The following is a 25,124-nucleotide window of genomic DNA, read 5'->3' as shown; positions in this document are numbered from 1 at the left end:
GATATTCGATTTTTCGTGTGCAGTGGACAATGCACTTGACTCAGCATATAAAATATTCCTTTGCTTTATTTTTTCATTAGTTGCAGGTATGGCACAAAAATGGGTGACAAATTCAAAGAAATACAGTGAAAAAGAAGCCTGATCATACGGTTTATAAATATAGAGCACAAAACAGAGAAGAGTGACAGGTCATCATTACACGGTGGCAGCACAGAACAAGATAGATAACATCACTGAAACACTGCTTTCTCCACAGCCTCGATATTACAGCCAATCTCGTCACATCCACGGGGGCATTTAAAAGAATGCTGCATGTTTTTGTGTTTTGTCAGCGGCATTACTGGTAATTAGGGAAAATGGAAAAGGGGGGGGAGTCACATGTTGCTCCTGTCTGCTGTGTGATTACAAATCAGGAGGAGGACAGACAGGGCAGACAAGAAGAAGTAAAATTCACTCTAACTCCAAAAGAGAAGGTAGCAAGAGGTGGCAGTTTTCCCTCTGGTAAACGTGTCAGAGTGAGCAGCCAAGGAATCAAATGGTGACATACTGCTTCTTCCCTGACAGACTAAAATGAGATCTCTGAAAAGTGTCTAGCTTTTCCAGTTATTTAGTGAGACTGCAGTCAGCCTCCTGTCAACAAGTCACTCACTATACTGCCTAGCCATTGTGTGGAAGTGAACAAAAAAAAAATACTGCATGGAAATTTAGTGGAGAAAATAAATCGAAATCATATTAAAAATGCAGGTTTCCTGTTTGATTCCTTGATATTTAAAGTCAAAGTGCCAAATTCCCTGTGACTGTCACGTCGTCTGAATGCTTTCCCCACTTTTTGGCACTTCGGTCTTTCTTGGGTGTGTATGCTAATAATGCAATCACATCACACTCGTGGAGCTGAATAGATTATTTTGTGGGCGTGATGTATGGTACACTGTGACAAAGCCCTTCTAGGTGGAACAGAGAATGAGAGATGTTGGTAATGTTCCTTTTACAGACCCCTGAATCACTAGGTAATGGGCAGTTAAATATAAGGTTAGGGAAAACTAAACAGGTAAAAATGTAAATGACAGCTGAACGTCTTTCAAATTAAAACTGCCGTTCACTGCGTTACAGTTAGAGTTTTGCAGCACGACCGCACGGAATTAGATTTTCTTGCTAAAATCATTTCAACTTGGATAATATTACAAGGTTTGCACTTTTTGGAATGAAGGCAATAGTTTGTTTTAAATTACATTTTCTCAAATACCAAGTGGCCATGGTTCTACTCACATGGATAGCTTTAATCAAATTTAACAAAGAACCTTGGAAATTGTTTCAGCAAACTTGCATGTTACAGCAATTACGTTGAGTCTCCAGCCTGCACAAACTCTGACAAACCCCATCCCCTAATCCTCCGGCACCTCAGTTTTAATGCTATTAATGTAAGCACTGGGTACATTCATGCACAACTGTATAATCAACGTATTCATAGACACACAGAGGAAATATTCAAAAGAATGAAGAGAAATCCAAGATTAAACAGCATTGTTTGTTTTCTTAGTATTCCAGCACTTTACCCCGTCCACGAATAGGTTAGAATAGGTTATTTCCTTCTCAGTTTAATTAAGAACAATATGCCCGGCTCATACCTAGCACAAAGACTGCAGGTCACACATGCCACTTCTTCAGTAAACAAGAAAAACACTATTATTTTTTTTTCTCTCTCCACGCCCTGCACACATCCTGCTTTTCTCCTTTCAGCTATCAAACGGTTATTGCCTCTTCCATGCAGTAAAATAGACTTGTGCTGTTTGTTTTCACAATGTTACAAAGGGAAAAAGACAATTTTCTAAGTTATACTGTGACCGTTACAATGTATAACAAAGACATACAACTGCCGGCTCATACACCTTATTTTTCGAGGCCGTGTATTTTGTGGGGAGTGTAAACATTACTGCTGCAGCTCTTTCTTTTTAGTGGCTTCATCTGTTTATATCCTATTAAAGACGTGTTTTAACATGTTTTCTGCCTCATGTGCTGTTACCCTGTGCAGGGGAATAAACTCAATGCGACCAAAAAAACAACAGGATTGCCATTTACAGCTTCTGAAATGACTACAGAGATGGAGCGGCGACACCTGCCAGACACACAAAATGTTTTATTCTCAGACTGATTACGTAAATCAATAATAGGGGAAAGTATCAGGTTACACGGGCTGCATTCTACACCTGTGTGATTAGTTGTCATTAGTCAGTTGATTAATCCAATGATTGTAAGTTGTGTAGGTGATGACATCAGTGCTCTGTTTGAGCAGTGCAGTGTTTACTACTCGATTTTATCCCTTTTTTTTTAAGGGACAATCTAATGTCACGTTATCCGGGAAGTTGCCATTAAGAAAATATGTGATTTCTTTCTTTCTTTTAACACTCAAGTGTGATTCTCCTACAAGCTCCTGCTACATCTGCAACTAACCCAAAGCTACTTGCACCACAAGAGAAGCCTCGCTCATTATAATACAGTCAGTAAACTCTGTAACGCGGCACACTCTCAAATAACACGCATCGATCGACAGAGCAGAGCTGGGGTTGTAAACCACTCACCGGCCTCACATCACATCCCTCGTACGCACACAGACAAGAGGCCAGAGGCTGACATGAGACATGCAAAGTAAACAGAATTAGAAATCAAGGATACATGGGGAGCTGAAATTACTATGAAAAACAAGCAATTCCTGTGGCTGTCTGATTTTACTTGCATTTCTCAGAAATCTCCCTTCACGTAAACAACATTTTGCATGAATGTACCCAGGTTTTCATCGCCTCACTGTCAAACTGAATAAAAATGAGGTGTGTCACATTTGCGAGGGCATACAAAGACATGTGTATACTGTAGAATTAGGCGGTCTAGTGCGTTAAAAGTAGGTGAAATTATATTGATTGGGCCATAATTTAATTTAATTGCTTTCCCTGAACCCCAGAACGATCTTTTCATATTTTATATTTATATCAGGATTTGAATGAGCTCTCTGTTTTTTTTGTTTTTTTTTAATAGTTTAATAGAAAAGGTCTGGGAGAGGTGAGTTTCACACACTGTGCCTCTTAAAGCAATAGTTGGATATTTTTGTGAACTACTAATACAGTAGATTTAGAGGTGCTGATACGATTTCACCATCAGCAGTTTGAAAAGAGGTCTCCTGATTAAAAAAAGCTTGTCATTTAGAAAAATACAATGAATATAATATTCCTTATGTCAGCCTGCCTGCACCTCTACTGTCCATGAAATAATGATTCATTATTTTCATTTTTACACGAGCTACATGCCAAACCATTTCTTGGCGTGTAACTCATGATTGCGTTAACTAGTTATCTTAATTCTTTAAAAGAAAATGATTCAGACGGAGCCAAGTCGTTTCCCTTGTAGATGCAGACGTGTGTTAATAAGTAAGGAGGGGTTAAGTTTGTACTCTAAGCCTTGGCAAGTTTGTGAATTTCCCTACATGTGTTATTATTCAATTTAACCGTTGACAACAATGAAAACAATATGTTACTTCATGTACATCCAGCTGTAATCTGTAATGGTATCATATGCTGACTTCTTTTATTCACATCATATATCGATCAGGGGTTTGTAAAAGAAACAGAAATGTCCTAATCAACTCATATCCATACTTAGAAACAGTGAAGATCACATGGAGCACTTAGGGACCACAAAAGGATATAGCAAATAGGTGGATATTTGTTTTGAGCTTACTCACATGGAAACGACGTCAAAGTCAGACCAACGTCTTGTTGTCGACGTGTCCAAAACAGCCTGTGAATGTCTGCAAGTTCTCATCAACCACACACAAACACGCAAACGCACGCACGCACAAAACAGATGCGTTGGAGAAACATTACATCTATTTAGACAAGAATCTACTCTCCCCAGAACTCTTTTTTACATTCACGTTGATCTGGGCCTTATGGAAACGAAAAGCATGTTAACGCCTGCGATCACATCAGAGAGGCCGTAATGATATAGTACCGTACGTAAGGATGCCCTGAAATGTTCATCATTCTGCTCTGTTTTGCTTGGCATATTTATCTTCTTTTACATGTATCAGTTTCTCATCACATCTATTGTACACAGCTTACGCTCACACATGTACGCGACCCACTCCAGGCGAACTCAGGCTTCCACTGGAAGAGGCTACATTACACTGTGAAGCCAGACAGCCCTCATGAAGGTGTCCACTCCACAGCTGACCAGGTCTGCCTTAGTGTTGTCTTAGTGTTGCCTTAGTGTTGCAAGACACAGATGGATCTGCCGTTAACTCCAGAGCCTGAGTGTGTGGAAGTGGGTCACATGCATGCAAAGAAATATAAAAAATGGATTTTTATATGTTCAGACCTTGAACTGTATGTTGTGCTTCCTGTACTCCAACATAAAACATTTATCATAAACCTTTGAATAGAGCTTCTTTAACATTTACAAGTTATACAGTTACCAAATTGGTTTACGTCTTATGCTTTCGTCAGCTTTGATACTTCAGCAATGCAAAGGGAGACAACAAGAAGAGAAAGGAAGTTAAGTCATCTTCAACAGAAAAACTTAGGAAACAAGACACAAGTCCTCAAAAACATTTGTCATAACCAACAATGAACGGAATTTTTCATTTTCTTATTTTCTCTTTTTTACAATACATTTTTAAAAACCCCGCTGGTTAAGGTTATGGTCTCAGGTAGATCTTCCACAGTCAATCTTCACAGTTTGTGTAAAAGCAGAGAAACATTCTCACTAGAGTAATAAAATATCATGACTATTATTATGGTCATTATTATCTTTTATTCTGATATTGTTCCATAGAAATGGTGGCACACAGGGACGAGGCAAATCACCCTCATGAAGAGCCTGCGGTCCAAGGGTTCCTATACTCTCCTCCCTGTACACAGTTTGATTCAGCAGTTGTTCTTCTTTGTTTAAAAAAATGCTCACCTGCAGAGAGGGAGAATTACGGGAAGAAAGTGGGGTATTAAGTCAACAAAGCGTCTTAATCCTCTCGTATGAACTTAAACTGTCCTTATGCAAAAAAGATCCAGAGCCAGACTTTCACTGTTGCTGCCGCTATAATCGATTTTTTTTCTTTCTTCCAAACCTGTGCTTGGGTCTTGCCAGTAGTGCCTGTTCGGCTGCCTTCACTTTGAAATACACGTAGGCATAGACTTAGGCGCATGCACGCACACACACACACACACAACCACACACGCACACATACACACACACACACACACACACAGGCAACTGTCCCAACAGGAGTAAAATCCAGGTGTTGCACAGCCGCCATCCTCCCTCTTGAACGCGCGCATGTCCTCCCGTCAGCACTTGTGGGGCGAAAGAAACATGTAGAAAATAGCCCATCAGAGGAAACATGAACAGAGATGTGTTCAGTGTCGATTAACGCCCAGGCTCACGATTCGGTTTGTAATCTGAAGGCACTTTGTTTCATGGCAGAAAGTAAAGTGGCTTCGGTTCCACAGGTGGACCGCTGACTGAATATTAGAGTCAGGCCTCACTCGTCTGAACTTCCTCTACTCTCTGCCTGCTCCTCCTCTTCCTCTACTCTTCCTCTCTGCCCTCATTCCACCACTCATAAGCTTGAACTTCTCTCTGCCCTGCAGTCCAGGTGTCTTCTCCCACGCTGATTCTTCTTCTTCTTCTTCTTCTTTTATTCTGCCACCATACTGGCGGTTGGCCACTTGGACTCGTGAGCACAGTGTTAAGAGATACATAGGCAGCTACAGGGGAGAAAGCAGACAGAACTTAAAGTTGCCAGAGTCCATGTTTTTCTACAATAAAGCACCAAGCAGATTTATAAATGCCAAGGTGTGACGTGGGGGCTGGGCTGCAGTGAAAAACCAATGTCGGAGATTGGCATCTGGTGCAAGAAAATGAAGATAAAGAAACACAGAGAAAAGGTCTGTCTCTATGTAATTGTAAGCAGGGAAATGTTATTTCCTTTTGAAAAAGTCAGCTGTGTCTATATACGGCCACCTTCCAGAAATATTTTCATAACTTCATAAAATTGTTCTTGTGCTTTACAAACTGTCCTCCGTCGACGCTTTTTCACCAAAGTCCAGGTTTATCCACTGCCCGCACCTGTCTTTGTGCTCGTGAACATGTCCCAAGTCCTGCACCGAGGAGTGTTTTCTGTAAAAGAGGTCTCTTTAAAAAATTAGCGCATCTTCTTTATTACTTTTTATGTCACTTTTTTTTTTTTTTAATCACAATTTTTTTTTCTCTCTTATTGATTTCGGTCCCTCCGCGGTCCATCAGAGAACCCCTGCTGCTCTCAGGATGCATGAATCTTTGGTGACTGGATGCCGAGGATAGCTCACAGACGGTGGGTCTGAATATTGGCCTCTGAGATGACGAAGGAGGGGTCACCTCTGACCTTCTAGGAGGGTCATCACCAAGGTGATGCATAGCAGCCATATATGGGTGGAGGTCGATGGAGCTCCGGAGATGAGATCTACACAGTCAATAGAAACAGAGAACAATAAGAGCTGAAATTAGAGGAAAAAGAAAAAAAAACAGACTGTATCTTAAAACTAGACGTAGCTTATCGGTTTGAAAAATAAAAGTTTTGTCTGTACATAATCTGTATAGTCTGTGTCCATCCAGTTTCAAAAACAAGCAAGTGGACATAAACAAATCAGGTGCATGTAAATGAATAGTCCACTATTTTGGCAGAGGCACTTGAAAATGCAAAATGCAAATTCACATTCTTGGTAAGTTGGATATATGGTTTGGTTTCAGTTTACAGAGTATTTAGTGCCAGACTATTTCTTGACTTGGCTCAAAAACATCCCGCTCACTGTTGGTTGTGAGTGAACGTCATGGCTGTAAGTGGTCCCAGACAAAAATCTGACTTTCATTTCTGAATAAATTAAACAAAACATGTGTGAATTAGTACGCTTTAGGTGTTTGCACTATTTATGCTAAGCTAACGGTTTTCTGGCTCCAGTTTCATATTTCAGATATATATGAAGGTGATACTGATCTTCACATTAAACTCTCAGCAAGAAGTTGAATAATCAGCATTTCCCCCCAAATGCCAATTTATGCCTTTAAAACCCCCACCATTAAATGAATGTCAGAGCTCCACTGGATTTTGAATCATCCCATAATATTCAAAAACAAGAAGCCATGGAGAGACTTGTCACAGAACTGTGTGACATTTACATGAAACGATATTTGCTGCAGCCAATAGTGGTGAAGGTGTGAAACGGTGACAACCTGCTCAAACATAAATGATTAAACGTCACTAATACCTGGATGGGAAAATGAGTTATAAACAGTGTACGTCTGACATGTAACAAGAGTTAAATGAACATAAACACATAAAAACAGAAACACATGGAATACAGGATTCAAACATCAAACATACATGTTATATTAATATTCTTCATTTCAACTAACCTGTATGACTGGATCCTGTGACAGACTCTGTGAACCATTCCTCTTGAATAACATATTCACTCTGACTGCATGTCACATCAAAGCTAATGAGATATTTCTAAAATTCTCCTCTTATATCACATAGAGTCATGTAAGATTCATAATCCAAAATTTAATTGTATAAATTATAACGGGGCTCCGTCCTCAGCTTTGGCTCCCACACCATAACTTGGAATTAATTAATGCTGTCGCCTCGAATCATGATGAATCTTTAAGAAAAATAAAGTGAATGATAATCTTGCAGAAATAAAAAAAGCATATCAAGCTCACCGACTCTAGATATTTGCCACTAAAGACTACTGAAATGGAGAAAGATTACCCCGGGTCATTAAAAGTATGTGACAGTGAAGCATCTAAAAAATAATGTTCCGCCAATAAATAATACGAAGTAAATAAAAGGAACAGTATTTCTGTCCTGTTTTCTCCTCTTGTTTACCTTGTGTTTGTTCCTGTAGTGCAATTACACGGCTCCACTAGCCTGCGCGCCTATCATTCATGTGATTACAACACTGTTTCTATGACAACTGCCTCCCCATCACATGGTAGCTGGCATGATATACTGGCAGATTAGATTCTCTCTTGTAAATCTCAATGGTGACGAGCAAAGGAAAGTGAAGCGACACAGGACGCGGCCATGCGGCGCTACTCACTGGGCGGTGGGTCTCGACATTCTCCCTCCTCAAGAGTGACGTCATCGATGGCGATGTCTCCTTCAATACCTGGTCCACGGATACCTTCCAGTACCACCTGAAGAGAGAGAGAGAGAGAAAAAAAGAGAGAAACAAATGTGGGGTTTTTTCCCTGAAAAGAAGGAAAATTAGCACTTCCCTATGACACACTCTAAAAGTAAGCACAGAGTGCAATTAAGCTAAATTGCCCCATATAAAAATATAACAGCAGGTGTCAAGTGTTTGTTTTAGTTTTTTAATGTGATAAAATTTAAAAATAAAAGACTTAGGGAGTCGAACAGTTAGATGCAATTGAATGAAAAAGAAAAAGAGCAGCTGAAGATATAATTACTTTCCACTACTGCAGCCGTAAAAATGATGGACAATATTGCGGTTCTATATTTGCTACTCACAGAGATTAGGCTTCCTGATGGCAAAGCGTGAGTGATATTGCTTTCTCAATAGCAAACAATGTGTATGGATCCCATTTATTTCTTAATATTGAGACGTGTGAGGTACATCATCATGCAGCCCCTGAAGAAACTAATAGTTCACTATACAAACACAGACAGAGAGGAAAATAAAGGGCAATGGCAGGAATGCTGCAGCATGCGTACGGGAGAAATTACATTCTGTTTGGTCTCACCTGAAAGGACGCTGTCGGGTGAATGCTTACTTTGGCCTGCTTCCAGCGGTCACCTTGGTTACCACTTAGTGACCACACGGGTCCCTCAGAGGCTGTTTGGCCCTTTTGCTTTAGGAAGGCGTTCAGAGTTCCTGTAGAAGGAAAGACACGTGCCATGCAACATTATAATAATGATGATTACAATGACGATAATAATGCTAATTAGAATAAAAAAAGTAAGAACAACACTGGTGGTAATAACATTGATTATAATAATATATACTGGACTATTTTTGTGGTAATTACCTTAACGCGGTGCCCTCTTTCCTCCCCACGGCGCTCCCAACAACAATACACCTCTATTTAACTAAAGTAGGTCAACAGTACTCAAAGTAACATCTGTCGTCAACATTGTTCAGCATTCTCATGTATGTGGAAATGATGAAAACACATAGTTTCTGCCCAGAAACACTACATTTTTCTATATCTAGCCCATTTATAGTATGACTTCTGTCAGTTAACACCTTTGAAGGGTCTACTTTGAGCCTATTCTACCTGCAAATAACATGTAATGCTGCATAACAGAACTGGTACTTGTGAGGTAATGTGTTGACAATGATGCATTTCCTTTGATTTGGTTTGATTAGTATTACTAGCAAAATTGTGGGTTGTGTCTTCTTCTTCTCTCTCCTCTTCTTGTTCCTTATTATTATGTAATTTCACACTTCAAACTGTTTTAGTAGTTATTTTCTCCGACTGAGGTTTATATCAGTGCGTGAATTGCTCTTTGTTGAATAATCTGACTCACATCAGTCTGTCTATTCATATTTTGAATTTTAATGCATTGCTTTTCAAGCCCACTTCTCCTTTTGGAATAACTTTTATTTTTTAATACACCACAGAGTCACCCGCAAACGGCAGGGGGGGGATTTTCAGAGTGAATTTATGTGTCAGAGCATTTACCTCTGTCTCCAGCATCTTACATTTATGTATTCTTTTGTTTTTCGCAGCAGAGCCGACACAAAGGTTCAGCTTGGGTCACATGAATTGACACGTCGACTACTTCTGCTTTAAAATAATACAAATTAATTATCACCAGTGGGCATTATCCGATGAGACTGTTTGGTGAAAGCAAAGGAAACTAGGGTCACATTATTACTAGCATCAAACAATTTCTGCACATCCCAGCGTCCCTTTTCATCTCATCTGCTGCAAAAGGAAAAAAACAACAAAAAAACAACAGGCTGTCACTGTTGAAACCAACTCTTCACTTGAAAATGTAATATGACAGACCCACTCTCGCTGAATCCCTGTTTCACCTCTTTAATAACACAGAAATACTCTTATGTCTCTTACTAAGACAAAACAGACACGAGACATAAACTCAAAACTCTCCTCATGTCTGGCCCCGGACTTTGATAAAAAACTGTCAGATGATGTCAGATGATGACACCGAGAGCAACCATATCATCCTCTTCTTCAATTTCACCAATTGTGCCAGTTTTTCTATTCAGCCAGACTGTGTGCATGTGTGCATGTGTGCATGTGTGCATGTGTGTGTGGGAGTTGTTGTGAGACAGCAGTTTTAACACTGAGCCAAAAAGGAGAAGCTTCCAAAGACCCACACCAAGTTGGCATTCACACCACAGTGAAGCTCTCTGGGGCCACGGCTCTGAAGTCAAGTGAATTTCACAAGAATGGGGGAGCAGCACCTTTGTGCTGACACAACTGATGAGCAAAAACAGCAGCGTCTTTTACCGCAACCTTGCTTTTGATGCATCTTTTACTCAGCGAGGTGCCTCATTAGTGTACAGCGCTCTTCAAAAAAAATCTCAAAAGGAAACGCAGAGAAGCTACACTGCGTGTCCCTTTTCATATTCTCTCATCAGCACAGCACTCACTTTCACCAATGACAGCACAATATCCTGTGAGAGATGAGCTCTTGTACAGAACATGACCCGCGGTTTCATCTAACAGTGAAGTGTTTAGGATGTAGGAGGATTCTTGCTGAGCTGGCTGTCTTGCGTTTTCTTTGAACTCAACGCGATGTAGGTGGTTGTGTCAGTGTCATCACATCCAGAGCAAAAGGCATTAGGTGTATATTTTCATCTGGAGTTCCCCTTTTTTTATAGAAAAACCTGTGGCGGACAGTTGAGGTTTAAAACGATCTGAAGACGTGAAAAAGTAAGAAGAAGCTCTTGGAAATTTTCAATTATGTGGTAAGGATGGGACTGAGGCAGCGCCGCCCTCCATGCTAATGAAAGGATGACTTCATTGCATCTCGGTTCAGACTTAAAACAGACTTAGTTGGTGTGCTTTGCTGCAGACTTAATCCGATAAACAAATGCGACACGGCCTCCAAAGGCAAACTTTGATGTGGGCTTCACTAATTAAGTGTGACCTTGTCTCAGGTATCCCCCTGCTGGCTGACTATGGGGGAGCTGCTTTAAGCCTGTGCCACTGTTTTCATCAGCGTGTAGGCGAGACTCCTTATCGACTGATTCTGGCCTTTAGCGCTGCCGTGCCATGACTTGACTGTGACTAACCTCAACAGCAAAGTCCCACAGAGCATCAAACTCCAAGCATTTCAAGGCACATCGGTTCTAAACAAGAAAACACCTTCAACCACCGCAAAGAAAGTTCTTTTTGAGAAAAGACAAAACAGTAAATGATGCACGTACAGTATAGTGCATTATTTTGGACCGTTTGTCAAAGGCGTTCACTCGCTGCGTAAGGAATATCACAGACCAACACTCCCAAGCTCGGGGGCAAATTTCTCTCATGGTTGGAGAGGCAGAATACTAAATGGCGCCTTGCTATAGAGGATCTGAGCTGAGTTTCAAGTCCTTGACATTTAGCCCATTCATCATAACATGCCACAGTCTGGGCATGGGCTTCACCACAGATGGGGAGGGCAGGGAGGAGAGGGTCTGGCTGGCGATCAATTTGAGCAAATTGGAAATGTCATGGCCTACTCAACCTCGGCAGGGAGCCGAAGGAGCTCTCATCTCCCTGCTGAGTCGCCCTCCAACACCTCCACCCTTTCATTTTCTACTCCTCTCCAGATGTTTGGGTCCTTCCCTCCCACCTGGACACGTTCACTCGGGACTCTCCACTGAGGACGGCTGAAAAAGTAGCCTGGCTTCATTTTAGCCCCATATCCTTTTTTTTTAGGATTTTTATCTGTATTTCTTTTTTGTTTTTTTAAACAAGGACAATTTTTTTGTTAAAATCTCTGCTTTAAAAAAAATGTATTTTATTATTTCTGTTTTACGGAAACAGTATTCTACTTTGTGGACAGTTTGTATTAGCGACTGCAATTTTGTATTACAGTCAATAACCAGGAGGTGAAGTGAAGGTGAACATAAATAAATAAATAAATAAATTAATTAATTTACACTGAGTACACTTTAGTAGTTATTTACACTGCAAAAAAACACTTATTGAGCAGTTTATCTCAAGCTGTGACTCAATGGAACATTCTGTTAACCTATTTATATCATGAATGCAAATAAGTATCAAGTAAGCAAGAGAATAGAAATAGTGGAACGACAAAATAAATAAAAATAAATGGAACAAAAATGAACAACAGAGAGGAAAAAGAGGAGAGAAAACTGAGAGGCCTGGAGCGAGAACAGCAGGTCCAGCAGAAGTTCAGAATGAAGCAGGTGGAGGGTGGAGACGACGCTGATACCATCCATGTCTCGCTAGAATACTTGGGTAAATACAGCCAAATGCTCACTGTAAACATTTTGTCAAGAGAGATGAGTGGAGCTGCCAGACTGCTGTGAGTTCACTCTCACGCAGTTTAATGTTCACATTTAATGAGCATTAAAAGCACAACTAGTTGTCCCTTCTGCGTGCTCACTCATTATCCCTCCCTCTTTGTGCTCATTTGTACACAGAGGAAACGAGTAAAATATTCTTGGTAATTACTTCAAACAGTCGGGTTGCATTTCTAGGCTATATATTTTGAACTCTAACAGGTTGTTAACGATACCCGATTTGTCAATTAATGCTTTCAATAATCGATGACTAGTCATTAGTTTAGGCCCTAACCATGACACATCACACCTGACACCGTTCAGAAAAGTGTTGGCACCGATCTGGCAATTTGCTGTGGGAATAATACACAACTCCTTACATGGACATCCTGTTTATAGGTCACATATTCAGGCTTTAAAAAATCTTGTTTTCATCTTCTTATGTGTTGTTGAGTCAAAGTTATGATTAATTGTATATAGCATTTTTAGTAGTGACGTAAAGTAGCGATAATTGTGCAAAAGTCACAAGAAAAACGAGTCAATTTCACAAATTCACAAACAGATTTTAAACATTTTGAGGATATAAGACACTCTATATTGCACATTCATATAGCATCTGTACACAGTAAACTTTACGTTTAAACATAGTTATGGAATAAAAGCCGCCAGAATGCTCTGCGTTCTGAGGGTTAAGTAATAATCAGTCCAAAATATGAGTTGAAGACACAGTGGTGCCAGACAGTTGATGAGTAGCTATAAAGTGGGAGGTGCAGTGGTTTAAGGCGTTCAAGTGGATGAAACTGGGTCCATTAACATCTGCAGATGAATTGCTCGATTAGGCTGGAAGCCAGGCCTGAGCAATCTCATGTTTATTCTCGCCCTCTTCTATTTAGACCAATTCCCATCCTTCTTGAAGCTTATCAGTCCAGTCACAACCATGTACCTAAAATGGAGCAGGTTTGACAACAATGACTGACAGAGCGCAGCTGAAGCATGAACGCCGACATGAAAGGGTGTGTTGAGTTTTAAATGAAGTATGAATTATTTTCCCCGACAAGAAACTGCAGTGTAGTTTTCTGTTGCTGTCTGACAAAGTGTTCTCGTACCCAGACGGCCCGGCAACCACACCCAGTGGAGTTTCCCTCCAAATTCACAAACACACAGGCGCCACAAACAGTACACACTCAGACCAGGAGAGTCTGTGGTCGACTGATTAGGTCTCTGGTGAGGGAAACTTAAGAGTCAGACGTAAGCCGCAGAGCAGCTCCCTCACTCACTCTGCCTTCTTCAAATAGGTCAAACAAGTTTGTTCTACATTCAGAGAGGAATGTGAGAGCTAATGCCCAGAATTTGTTTACATACCTTTGTAGGTGTTTGTTTCAAAAATGAGATATGAAACATCTGACAGCTGACTTTAACAGCATTTCTGCATGAAAGCACACAACTCCCCACTGCCTTCGCCACAGAGATAAACTGTCTGGAAATGACTAAATGTTTCTGAAAGGTGCTACTGCTTTCCTTTTACTTTTCCACTGTGTCACTGCTGTGTTTTCTGTCTTCTTACACGCACACGCACGTGCATGAGCATGAGCATGCACGCACACGCGCACAAATGCAAGAAAATCCCACTGGGAAACAGGCACTGTAGGTGGCGAACAGCAATTTCAAGAATCTCATTTATGAGATTATATTTCAAAGACACAGTGATGTCCTACTGGTTCTTGTTGATGGACTTTTTTGTTGAATAAAATCTGTTGTGGTGTTTCTGCATAGCAAATTTAGTTCCGGACAGATTGAAATGCAGCATCTTCAAATGCTTGTACCAGTTGAGCGGGCAAACGCACGAAACATTGACAGATTCTTGAAAGAATGAGAGAAATTATTTGTTCTTTGCAGATTCCCGTGAAAAGAAATAGTCACAAGCTTTTACAGACATTACTTCAAAGCTTAAGACGTAGGTAGCACACAGAGCCTGCAACTTACCTATGTGTTTTCCATACATGTGGTAGAAGAAGCCGAAGCAGTAGGCAGGCGGGTTGGTGATACCGTAAGGGTTTTTGGGCGCTACGTTAAAAAACGGGCTGACGAGCCGCGCCTGGTCCCCGTCCTTCCGCGGCCTCGATGTCTCGATGTACATGTAGAAACCTGGAAACATAGAAGCTCAGTTAGTGACACATTAATACAAAGTAGCAGCAAGCAAGATTTAGAAGAAGGTAAAATCATCTTCATTATCTTTAAAACTAAAATTATTCAGATTCTGACAAATAATGGAGGATTTATTGACATGAACTGAAATGTTCCTAAATCCAGATTTACCGTTATAATAGCATTATTTTAAGTGTAAGGCTGACCAATTACAACATGCTGCTCTTATGTTGTAGTTTGGTTCATAGGTGCTTGTCAAAGGTAATAACTACTGTTGCACATGTATTAAAACATGTGTGCGAACAATTTAAACTGACTGTCTGAGTGGCAAATGCATTTGTCATGCGGTCTTCACACTCTCGTGTGTACAGTCCTCGCTCACTGTGCTTTCTGATACACCAACATCTTTCCAGCACTGTAAACACTGGGATAAAGTGGGGCATCCTCGGTTAGTCAAGCTCAACTGCCTTTAAAGATACTCAGCGATAGCAGGATGGAAATGTAACATTCCATATCACAGACAAGTAGCAGGGATTTTTATATGAAGGACAGGTCTCCTTTTACTAATAGCAATAACCAGGGGCAATAACAATGGTGTAACATTTTCACTCCCTCGGTGTGACAGTTGTGAACAGCAGCAGGGATGGCGGTGACTCAAATAGTCCTCTGATTGTGTCTGAGCCACATAATCTGAAGCCAATCTCTACGCTGCCACAGGCACACTGAAGGTAGCTGGTGAGTGGATCCACGCCCCTCCAGCCAAACTCAAATGGAATATCTCCCTCAGTTGAATCTCATATCAGATAATTATCCGCAGAGAGGAATGGAGCCGGTAATGAAATGCTGGACATTTTGAAACCATTAGGTGATTAAAGCCAATACATTATTTACTGCCTCAGCTGCTGCTGCTGCTGCTGCTGCTACAGCAACATAACAGACACTTCTATTCCACAACATCTTCCATCAACAACTTCCAGAGGATTTCTATGTGAATACATGCTGAAAAGTTAATCCTGCAAACATTTATCTTGTTGATTCATTATCTTGAAAACCTTTCGCAAATAATTGTTCACGGATACATTTCTGATGGATTGTGACAAAGGACACGGTTTCAATGTTTCCATCTCAGTGGCATGTTTGCAAATAAATAGACATCATCTATTGTCACATCATTTAGCAATAACGTGATAACCACACAGTTGTGCCAGTGCATTATGGGAGTTTTAGTGTTTATGCATGGTTTATGTATGAAATAACAGAATGCTATCCATCTAAATGAGTGCTTTTAACCAATTTTCCCATCCCAGTGAGCAGGTGCAGTATTTTTAGTGTTTGCAATCAATTCCACTTACACCAAACTATGTTTTTGTTTTCTCCTGAAGAATAATATTACAAATGATTTTCCAAATCAATTCTGGCTCCTCTGACTTATGAGGCGACTGTTGTAAAAAACAATGTGCTCAACTACACGGTGTCACAAGGACAGAGCTGCATAAAGGAATGATTTGGATGACAGCAAATCAGTTAATCAAACAATCACCCAGGGACTCATTGAAGGAATTCATCAGCTGAACTTCAGTGAGCCTCTGATATTACTTGTTTCAAGGTTTCTGTTCACACTCCACACAAGTGTTTGGTTGAAATAACAAATAACAGGGTTCTATTTTCTAGTTAGAGGCCATGTATTAATGTTAATGTGTCAAAAGGTGGTTGAAATCTACAAAAGTGACCTTGAAACCACACCAATCACAAAGTTTCTTCCTTTTTTTTAACGCTTACCCATTGGTCTGCTATTCACTGAGAAACATTTCCATCAGTTCAGGAAGTGTTCAGGCCAATCACCCGCTTCTATCTAAAGTGGGGTCAGGTTTATGCATTTACAGGCAGAGCAGATGAATCCATTATAAAGATGGCATCATTTAAAAAAAAACAACAACAAAAAAAGAGCAACAAGCAACTAAACACTGCAGTATTTCAACATATTTCTGTTGCTCTTTCCTACATCATATTTCCTGCTCTGACTGCTTCCCAGTCTGCTCTGCTGTGACTACTTAGAAATCAAATTGAAATGAGCAGAACACATACAGGTCTGCATATTGGCCCGGCTATGAAAACACAGTAAATGGGTTTAAAATGAGAGCTGCATCCATTACATTACATGAAACCTGGACTGCTTAGCAGTAAATAGCGTAAAGTAGAAGGCAAATTCTAGTCAGTTGAGAGATGCTGTTGGAAACGATGTATAATTACGACCACTGTGACTGAAAACTCACTGATCATCAGCAGGAGAGAGGTTTAATGAATGGTCAATAAGACTTTCAGGAATACTTACCCTGCTTGGAGCCACTGCGATCACCACTAGGCCCCGTGTTGGGAGTATACTTGGTGTCACGGGTAGCTGCACTGTGCCGAGTCCAATCAAAATCATCATTCTTGTCCTGGGTGAACATGCAGATGGGTTCCTCTTCAAAGCTGCAGTGGAACTCTCCTGGTGAGCGACAGAGCAGAACCGGGCTCTTACATTCACTTTATTACAAAGAAAAATAGTTATATGCTGCCACGCTACAGTGCAGCGTGTGAGTAGTGTGACACCCTCTGTAAATTTATGAGATTTCCTGGAGTGTCTATGTATCTATGTGTGAGTGTATGAGCAGGTATTGCTCATGTTGTGGGGACCAAACTCTGTTTACACAGTAAATTATTAAGGTGATGTTGTATGGTTAGGATGAGGTTAGGGTTAGGTTACAGTTAGGCCAGTAGTAGTTGTGGTTAAGGTGAAAGTAAATCTCCAGGAAGTGAATCTAAGTCAATATTTGACTGTGTGTCACAGGGTTATACAACAGCTTAGGCCTAATTACACCCTATAATCTTTCTAAATGAAGGTGCGACCCCTTGCTGACTGTGATGTCACCGAGTGTGCTTGAATTTCCCAGACAAAGACGTGCAGTTTGGTTCACTTTAGAAAACAAGAAAGAGTGATTGCATGCGTGTGTATCAAAAGTCAGACACTACTGAAGCATGATGCATGACACACACTGCCCCAGTTAATAATATAAAACTAAATACAAATCTTGTGTAAAGGAAGTTGGAAACACTAAATCATGATTATTTTGAAGGCATTAACTGCTTCTCGACACAGTGTGACCTGCATGGATCTGAATCAGTTTATCTGCTAATAGTTCAGGTCTTCTTCTGTGATCGAGAGTGCAACTGGGGCGTTTGTCCTTGGATGTGTTGTAGATGCATTGATAAAAATAGATAAAATTGACCCAGCCTTCCATTTTCTCTCTGTATTGGGTGTACAGGTGGAGACACGAGGTGCCCCCACTTTGCCCTGCCTTCCCCTCCGCTGCTCTCCACGTCCACTTCGACAGCAATTTTTAAACCACTGGAGTGTGCAGAGGGAGAATGAAAATGTGGATTTCTTCCACACCCCTCATGAAAAAAGGGTAATTGTTACTCCAGCATGAGGTTATAATGGGTCACATGTAAGGCCATGTCTGACAGTGAATATACTAATGAACAGTTGGAAATAGCACGCGTGGGGAACTAGCCCACTCACTTTAATTAAGGGGTAAAGGGAAGATCGGCAGTGTCAAAACCTCCATTTAATTCATGTAACAAACAAAGAAAAGCACCTAACCAGAGGACATGGTGCTGCTGAGCAGTGTCCTCAAAGAGATAGTAAAAAAAAAGAGGATTTAGATTCAGGATGCAGGCATGTGTTCTGATAAATATTCATTGATTTATTAAAACATAGCTGGGAGCAGTTTAGAGTGGTGACCTTGAGAAGAGTAGCTTTTACTCAGGTAATGGAGGGAATGTAGACAGAGGTAGAGTGTGGGTGGATGGACTGAGGGATGCAAGAGGGCAGTGGTGCTGCGAAGCAGGGAGGAGAAGACAAAGAGATGGAAAGTGAGAGCAAGAGAAAAAGCGGTATCGCAAAGATAGACTGAAGGAAGGGGCCAGACACTCTTGACTCGTCTCCTCACAGATCAGCAAATTTAAATGGGGGTCCAGCTCCTGGTGCTAGACATTGACTCCCCCATCTACTGTGAGCTAAATGTTTTTGCACTATCTGCCTGGAAGAAATGGGAGGATTTAGAGGATAGGCAGAGGCAGGAAGAGCAGGTGTGCAGGTAAGATAGTATCTGTCAGGGATTTGGATAATGATGCTGGTGATTAGGATCTTGGTTTTAATGCTGGTGATGTTTCTGTGAACATGCAGCAAAAAGCACAACAGCAGTGATTAAGTGAGAAGTCTCAGGGTGTGAATAATGTGCATTTATTAAGCTTCACCAATGAAATGCATCATGAATGGAAGTTACCATTAGCACAATTCATGCAAATGTCCTCAAATACACTCAAACAGAGAAAAGAAGAGAAAAAAACATCTCATGCAAATACTGTGTCCAGAATGTGCAACGTTCTGCAGAGATTTAAAGCTCTTAACATGTCAGATAGCTTAAGGCAGGTTTACTCTGACTTCCTAAAAGGAAGTCTTATTTATCATACATTATTTAGGTCTACTTAGGAAGATTTCCCAGTGCAGTGTGACATGTTGAGAGTCAGATCTCTACGGGACGTACTGTGTCGCATTGAGTTTTCCTCACTGTTCTCACAGACTGTGGTGCGACAGAAGGATCTTTTTCTGACAAGATATGCAAAGTGAGGTTCACATTACTACTTACTCAGATGAGGGTTGATGGGAGCTGTGGAAAAGAAAGGCCATGGACAGGCATTAGCACAGAATATATTAACTGCAGAGTGGTTAAAAAGGTAAAGCACTAAAAACTGTCACATTTAAAGAAAGAAAGAAAAAAAAGAGAAGAAAAACATTCCCCCTGTTTGGTGTGTTCTACTACACAACACCTACACAGTAGCTGCCACCTACTGTTGGCTGTAGAGCTAACACAAGTCCACATGTGTAAAACTTTGCTCAGTGCTGCATCATCATTAAAAATAGAATTAAAGAGGCCCATGGGAAGACTGGGAATATTGTCCTGTGATATTAAAACACTGCACGCATATTTGAGTGTGTGCACTCCATCCTCTTCAAGCTCTTTTGCTCCTACAGTGTGCAAAATAGTCAACATATACAGTATAAATAAAACAGGAAGCAATTTGACTGACACACACAATAAAGACCTCTGGTACCTGACGTCACGCAACCATAGCAACGCAAATATGGCAGGAAATGGTGCTGTTCACATTTGCACCTTCTCAATCTGCACTTAAGGGGAAACTTTCACTATGATTATCACATTTAACTGATGTTAATGAGCATGTATGTAAAGCTTTACTTTATTTTGAGACACCCTATGACTTTATTTGATGAAGATAGGAGCATGAAGCCCTAAGTTCATTTTTCCCCTTAAGTTTCCCCTCAACAGCCTACTGGGAAGATACAAATTGTGTAACGACCCCGGGATGTGTAAGCATTCTCCAGATTAGACAGAGGGAAAGTTCATCTGAAAGTTGAAGATGTCATACAGTAATGCGGCAGGTGTGGAATAATCTGCTCCGGCTGTTTTCTGTAAGGATCAGATATATTCAGTCTGTCAGGTTCTGCCATATATTGCTCGATCTCCACTGATTTAAAGCGCACAGTGAACTTTTGCAGTTTTCAGGAGCTTTTCCTGCCAATATGGCGGTGTGAGCAAACATCCCCTGTTGTCCTGAGCTCTATCGTAACGATCAAGCTGAGGGAAAGAGAAATGACTGGGATTCAAAGTAGAAAAGAGGACAGCAATCTTTCTCTGCCTGTTAAATGTAAGACAGAGGGATTTGGAAGACTAGCTCGACTACATTAATAAGCTTATTAGCGCTAACCAGCATTGCTGTTGTTATTAGTCCAAGGTGACTTCCACTTACCGCTGAGCTTCTTTTATACTTCCATTTAATAAATCATTAAAATGAGTTATATCACAAGTGTTTCAGCTAATCACTTTTCTGTAAAATCCTTGATTCTTCCAGTGTTTTCTTGATGGAAACACTGATGAGACGAGTCTACTGAAATCTTTTGCATTCTCCCCACCTATAACCACGCTTCAACGCTTTCCTTATTGATAATTTAAGAGGCAACTGCAGCAGCAAACACAGAAAGGTCAAGGGTATCACACAGAGTTGCAACGAGCCAGTTAGTGTGCACTTCACTTTTTGCAGAGTAAATACCATTTAACCTGCCAAGAAGATTCATGGGCATTTTCATGATCGATTGCTGACCAGCTGAATAGATGCGATACATCAGCCTTACCGCAAAACTGTGTTGCTTTGTGATTTATGACACCTTGTTGTTCAAGCGGGGAATTGATTTTAATCTAACCAATTAAATTGAGTAATAACAAATCATTCCACCAAAGGAAAACATGTACTAAAAAGCAGGGAAGTACTGTTGCACTGTCGAGGAATGGGTCCTTTTTTTTTAAAAAAGAAAAAGCAGTAACCTGAGTTTTCTTTGCGTTGTTCTGTGCCTTGTGGAAATAAATGACCAGGAGAACAAACCGTTGCATTTTCAATTGAATCATGTACAACATTCAGTGAACTGCAACGCTGCAGCTGAATACCCCTGTGATTGGAAGGCACCAGTGTGGAAAAAACAGGCTGTGCGCCTTAATTGTATAAAAGCTTTAATTATCTTTTATGTTACTATGAGTGTAAAAATATCTGCATGCCTACACTGAACGCTTCCTGGTGAATGTACACTGGCAGCTCACTGCTGCAATGAAAGAGGGAGGAAATCTTGTGGGCTGTTGCAGAGAAAATGGTTTAGATGACAACTTACAGCCTTAGGCCAGTGAAACGGATGCTGAGTTTTGTGACTAAACTCTATTCTTTCACCCCCTCTCCTCCTTGCTGGCTTTCTCCCACTTTTCACTTCCATTTTCTGACTCTCATCACCACCTCCTCATCCCCATCCAGCCCCCTCTTCTTTTTGTAATTTAACACTGTGGTTAAGAAAACATGTGTGTGGTTGTCAGTTTTGTACCTGCAGCCTGCCCAGGCTGACTCACTGTGCTTCAGTCCAGATGAATGTATCTCTTCAAGCAGTGTCTCGAGCCTGACGGGAACAAAATCAAGCCAAGTATAGTGCAGGCCCAGGGGGTACTTAACTGCTGCTGTAAATTCACACGGATCCATTTAAACACAAACACACTAACTATGATATGATTTAACTTCAAATTTGGAACAAGAAATAATATAAACTGGATGTAAATAAAGCATTATTTTTGAATATATACAGCCTCATATTGTTGCTCCTGAAGATATTTGAGGACCTCAATTGCTCTTTTTTGAAAATTCACTGTTGCTAAAACAGAGCTGGAGAACCCTCAAGCAAGCTAAATAAAAATCTTCAAAAACATCACTTATTTTTTTCTCTCGATGTTGCAGCACACTGTTTCAACCCCAGAGCGAAAAGAAATCCTTGAATAATGAGCACGGAAAGGATGAAAGGTAGTTTAGATCGTCCTCGAGATGAACGGTCCAAGCGATCCACTGAAGTGAGCTCTTTGAAAGTGTCTGTCATGACAGGTCATAATTCCTGCTTCTTCTTTCCCAGCTGACAGGACAAAACAAACTGCCAGTTGATGCACGCATGTCTTCCATCCAAATGGCCTAATTTTGATTGAAACACAAAGTGAGATCACTGACCGTCAAAGGACAGCGGCCCGTGGAGGCCGTTCTGGATGCAAACACTGACTTCATCTTGGCAAGATTTCCTGCCCACTGGCCTGCGGCTGTATTACAAAGCAGCAGACAACTTCGAGGCTGCAGCAGAGTGTCCTCATAAATGACAGTGGCCTGCCCCAACTTTTTTATGTATTTAATTTTTAAATAAACAGACCTTATATAATCCAGACTCTCTGGTATTCCCATCCATCATGTTTAGGGGTCTGGGTGGATGCCGTCACAGGCCTGAGAAAGCACCGTGATCACAGCTTCACAGCTCCAACTATCAGGTGGAATAATAACATCTTGCAGAAATGTAATTCAGCAATCTCCCACTGATGTCTTCCTGACAATAGCACAGGCATCATCCCACTGTTGTTGCCTTCAATCAAAGACTTTTACCAGAGACTCCTCTGCACAGTTCCTACAGTAACACACAAAGACTCACACAGACACACACACACTAACACAATCCTATCCATGTACAATTATTTCCTGTGTGTTATCCTGCTCTGGCATCAGTGATTGAACAACAAAGTCTGGAAAGCGATTGAAGTGAACTTTCAAATGGACGAGCTCAGCTGTGCTTTAAAAGTTTATCCAAAAGAGATAAAACAAATGTGGTAAACACAAAAATGCTTTGGGTGGGAAATGCAAATATGTTGTGTATTAAAAAGACGCAAACATACTAACACTAACGATTTACATTACAATATGGTAATCGTTCTGTAAAAGGGAAGTAACATTACCGTCATGTGTCAATTTCTATTGTAATAAACAAGTAACAGCTTGGTGTTTTGACATGAAGAAGAATGGATTTCAACTTCATACGATGTTGTTATTCATGTTGATTCATTTTCACTTTTTCATTGCGGTCAATAGCAATTCTCATTACCAAGCTATTACCTGGATATTAGTGTGGAAATAACACAATACTGTAATATCAACTTTATTACAATTTGTCAAGGTGTAAATCGCTTTAGCAACATGACTATTATTACTATAATATCACTTCCGTGTTAAAGATAATCACCATGTTGTTACTGTACTAATGTAATGTAAAGTGTGACTCATAAAATAACAATGGGACCATTAAGGGTGGGCCTCATTATCCCACTGATGAGAATAATAGTATGTTCTTTTTATTACAATATTAACGATATTGCACTGTGTACAGCAGCATTAAAGACACAATGATGTTGTTGCCAACTCATCCAAAAAAAGGAAACAGCCTTGGTATAAAATAAACTCCAATCTGCAGTGTGAAAGCATTACGAACACATGTATCATCAAGAAAATGACAGCAGGGGAAAAAGGAGCAGCACAAGATTACATTATTTTTGGCACCTTTAGCAAAGATCAATACAGATATCACAGCCTTAAATTAGTCTTAGCCTTTGTCTTAACTCTTTTAAACAACTCAGTGTTTTAGCTGATGCACTCACCACCTATCTATGAGCAGCCATTTCAAAAACACAACACTCCAACTGCATGGAAGACATTTGCAGCCCTCATCTCACCCCACCTCACCGTGTTGCATCACTGAGTATATATTTTTTATGCATTTCTCTCGCACACAAATTAAGTTTTTATATCGTGAAATAAATTTAAATGAATCACTACCTTGTAGAGCATGAGGTAAGAGACACGGCAATCAAATGTGAAGCTGTCAGCCATTTCCTCTTGTTTCCAGTGTTTGTGCTGAGCTAAGCAAACTAACAAACTGCTGGGTCTATATTGAATCGACACATACTGTGCGTCTCTCAGAAGGATTCAACACAAAGCACAACAATTTCCAAAAATGTCGATTCATATCTGAAAATCTGAATGCTAAAATAAGCATAATTTTTTTTTATGTTGCTGCAATTGACTAAAAATAACACAGTGCTTCACACATTTCCTGCGTTTCACTGTGTTGTCATGTAAACATGTGCAGCAACAAAGTCAGACGGCGAAGGAACTGTAATTAATGTGAGATTCTTTGATGGTTAGGCATTCTCAATGTATGTTACTATGAGTTGCATAACAATGGGATATTAAAAATAGCAGTCGTGCTACACTGTGCCTAAGAGAGCATTGACAGGAGGCTTAAACATAAAATACTCCTTTCCTGGATGAATCCAGGGAGAGAGATGTGTTATGAAGAACACCAGACAGATGCTGAGTTTGTTACTGCAGCAACATTTTAAAGTGTCTTTTGGGCTTGGTGACACAACATCCTTTATCCTACAGCTGGGGGCATCATAACTGCTGTTGTGTTTACTTGGCAACTCATAGAAAAGCTGCAGTTTTATGTGCATGACAATAATCTCCTGATCTATTGGTCTTTTGATGAGGAAACTCGCTCCTGCTCTGACACAGTAGGACTCTAATGTTTAACCTAACAGCTAAACAATGCCTTGATAGTCATATTCATTTTGTTTGTTGTTGGTTCATTCACATTTGTTTTCATGGCCGTGGGAACTGGAGACACCGAGCTTCAGTGAAAGCCAGCGAGCATCATGTCCACCAATGCACAGTAAACAAAGCAACACACTAAAGATGGGCGAACACAGACTGATAAATAAACTCACATCCACACCGGAGGGCAGTATGGATTACTGAGACTCCTGACCTGCCGGACACTATAGGAAAAACTACACACTGTTAAGAGAAAGGCTTAAGTTGATTTTTACACCCACATATTTCTTGCTGTGAAGCAGTAGTAGCGCAAACTACTCAAACTTCTTCTTATGTGTTTGGTTTATTATTTGAAGGGTCAGTTTGAGCCGGATTGAA

The 25,124-nt window shown here is 40.5% G+C and overlaps 1 protein-coding gene across 2 annotated transcripts in view; it reads right to left on the bottom strand.

The window, feature by feature from the left end:
* Positions 1-48: 48 nt before the first annotated feature.
* LOC122783622 (MAM domain-containing glycosylphosphatidylinositol anchor protein 2-like) overlaps positions 49-25,124 on the bottom strand; it is a 152,948-nt gene continuing 127,872 nt past the window's right edge. For both annotated transcript variants that reach the window (XM_044048367.1, XM_044048368.1), the window contains exons 13-18: positions 19,367-19,387; positions 17,008-17,163; positions 14,514-14,675; positions 8,788-8,918; positions 8,124-8,220; positions 49-6,484 (exon numbers count right to left, since the gene is read on the bottom strand). In XM_044048367.1, the coding sequence (XP_043904302.1) occupies positions 6,396-6,484; positions 8,124-8,220; positions 8,788-8,918; positions 14,514-14,675; positions 17,008-17,163; positions 19,367-19,387 (656 nt within the window). In that variant the 3' untranslated portion in view covers positions 49-6,395. The remainder of the gene's footprint in view (positions 6,485-8,123; positions 8,221-8,787; positions 8,919-14,513; positions 14,676-17,007; positions 17,164-19,366; positions 19,388-25,124) is intronic.

The sequence above is a fragment of the Solea senegalensis genome, linkage group LG17, assembly GCF_019176455.1.
Source record: "Solea senegalensis isolate Sse05_10M linkage group LG17, IFAPA_SoseM_1, whole genome shotgun sequence".
NCBI classification, from domain to species: Eukaryota; Metazoa; Chordata; class Actinopteri; order Pleuronectiformes; family Soleidae; genus Solea; species Solea senegalensis.
The sequence above is the reverse complement of the archived record's forward strand: the minus strand, read 5'-3'. Positions and strand labels throughout refer to the sequence as shown.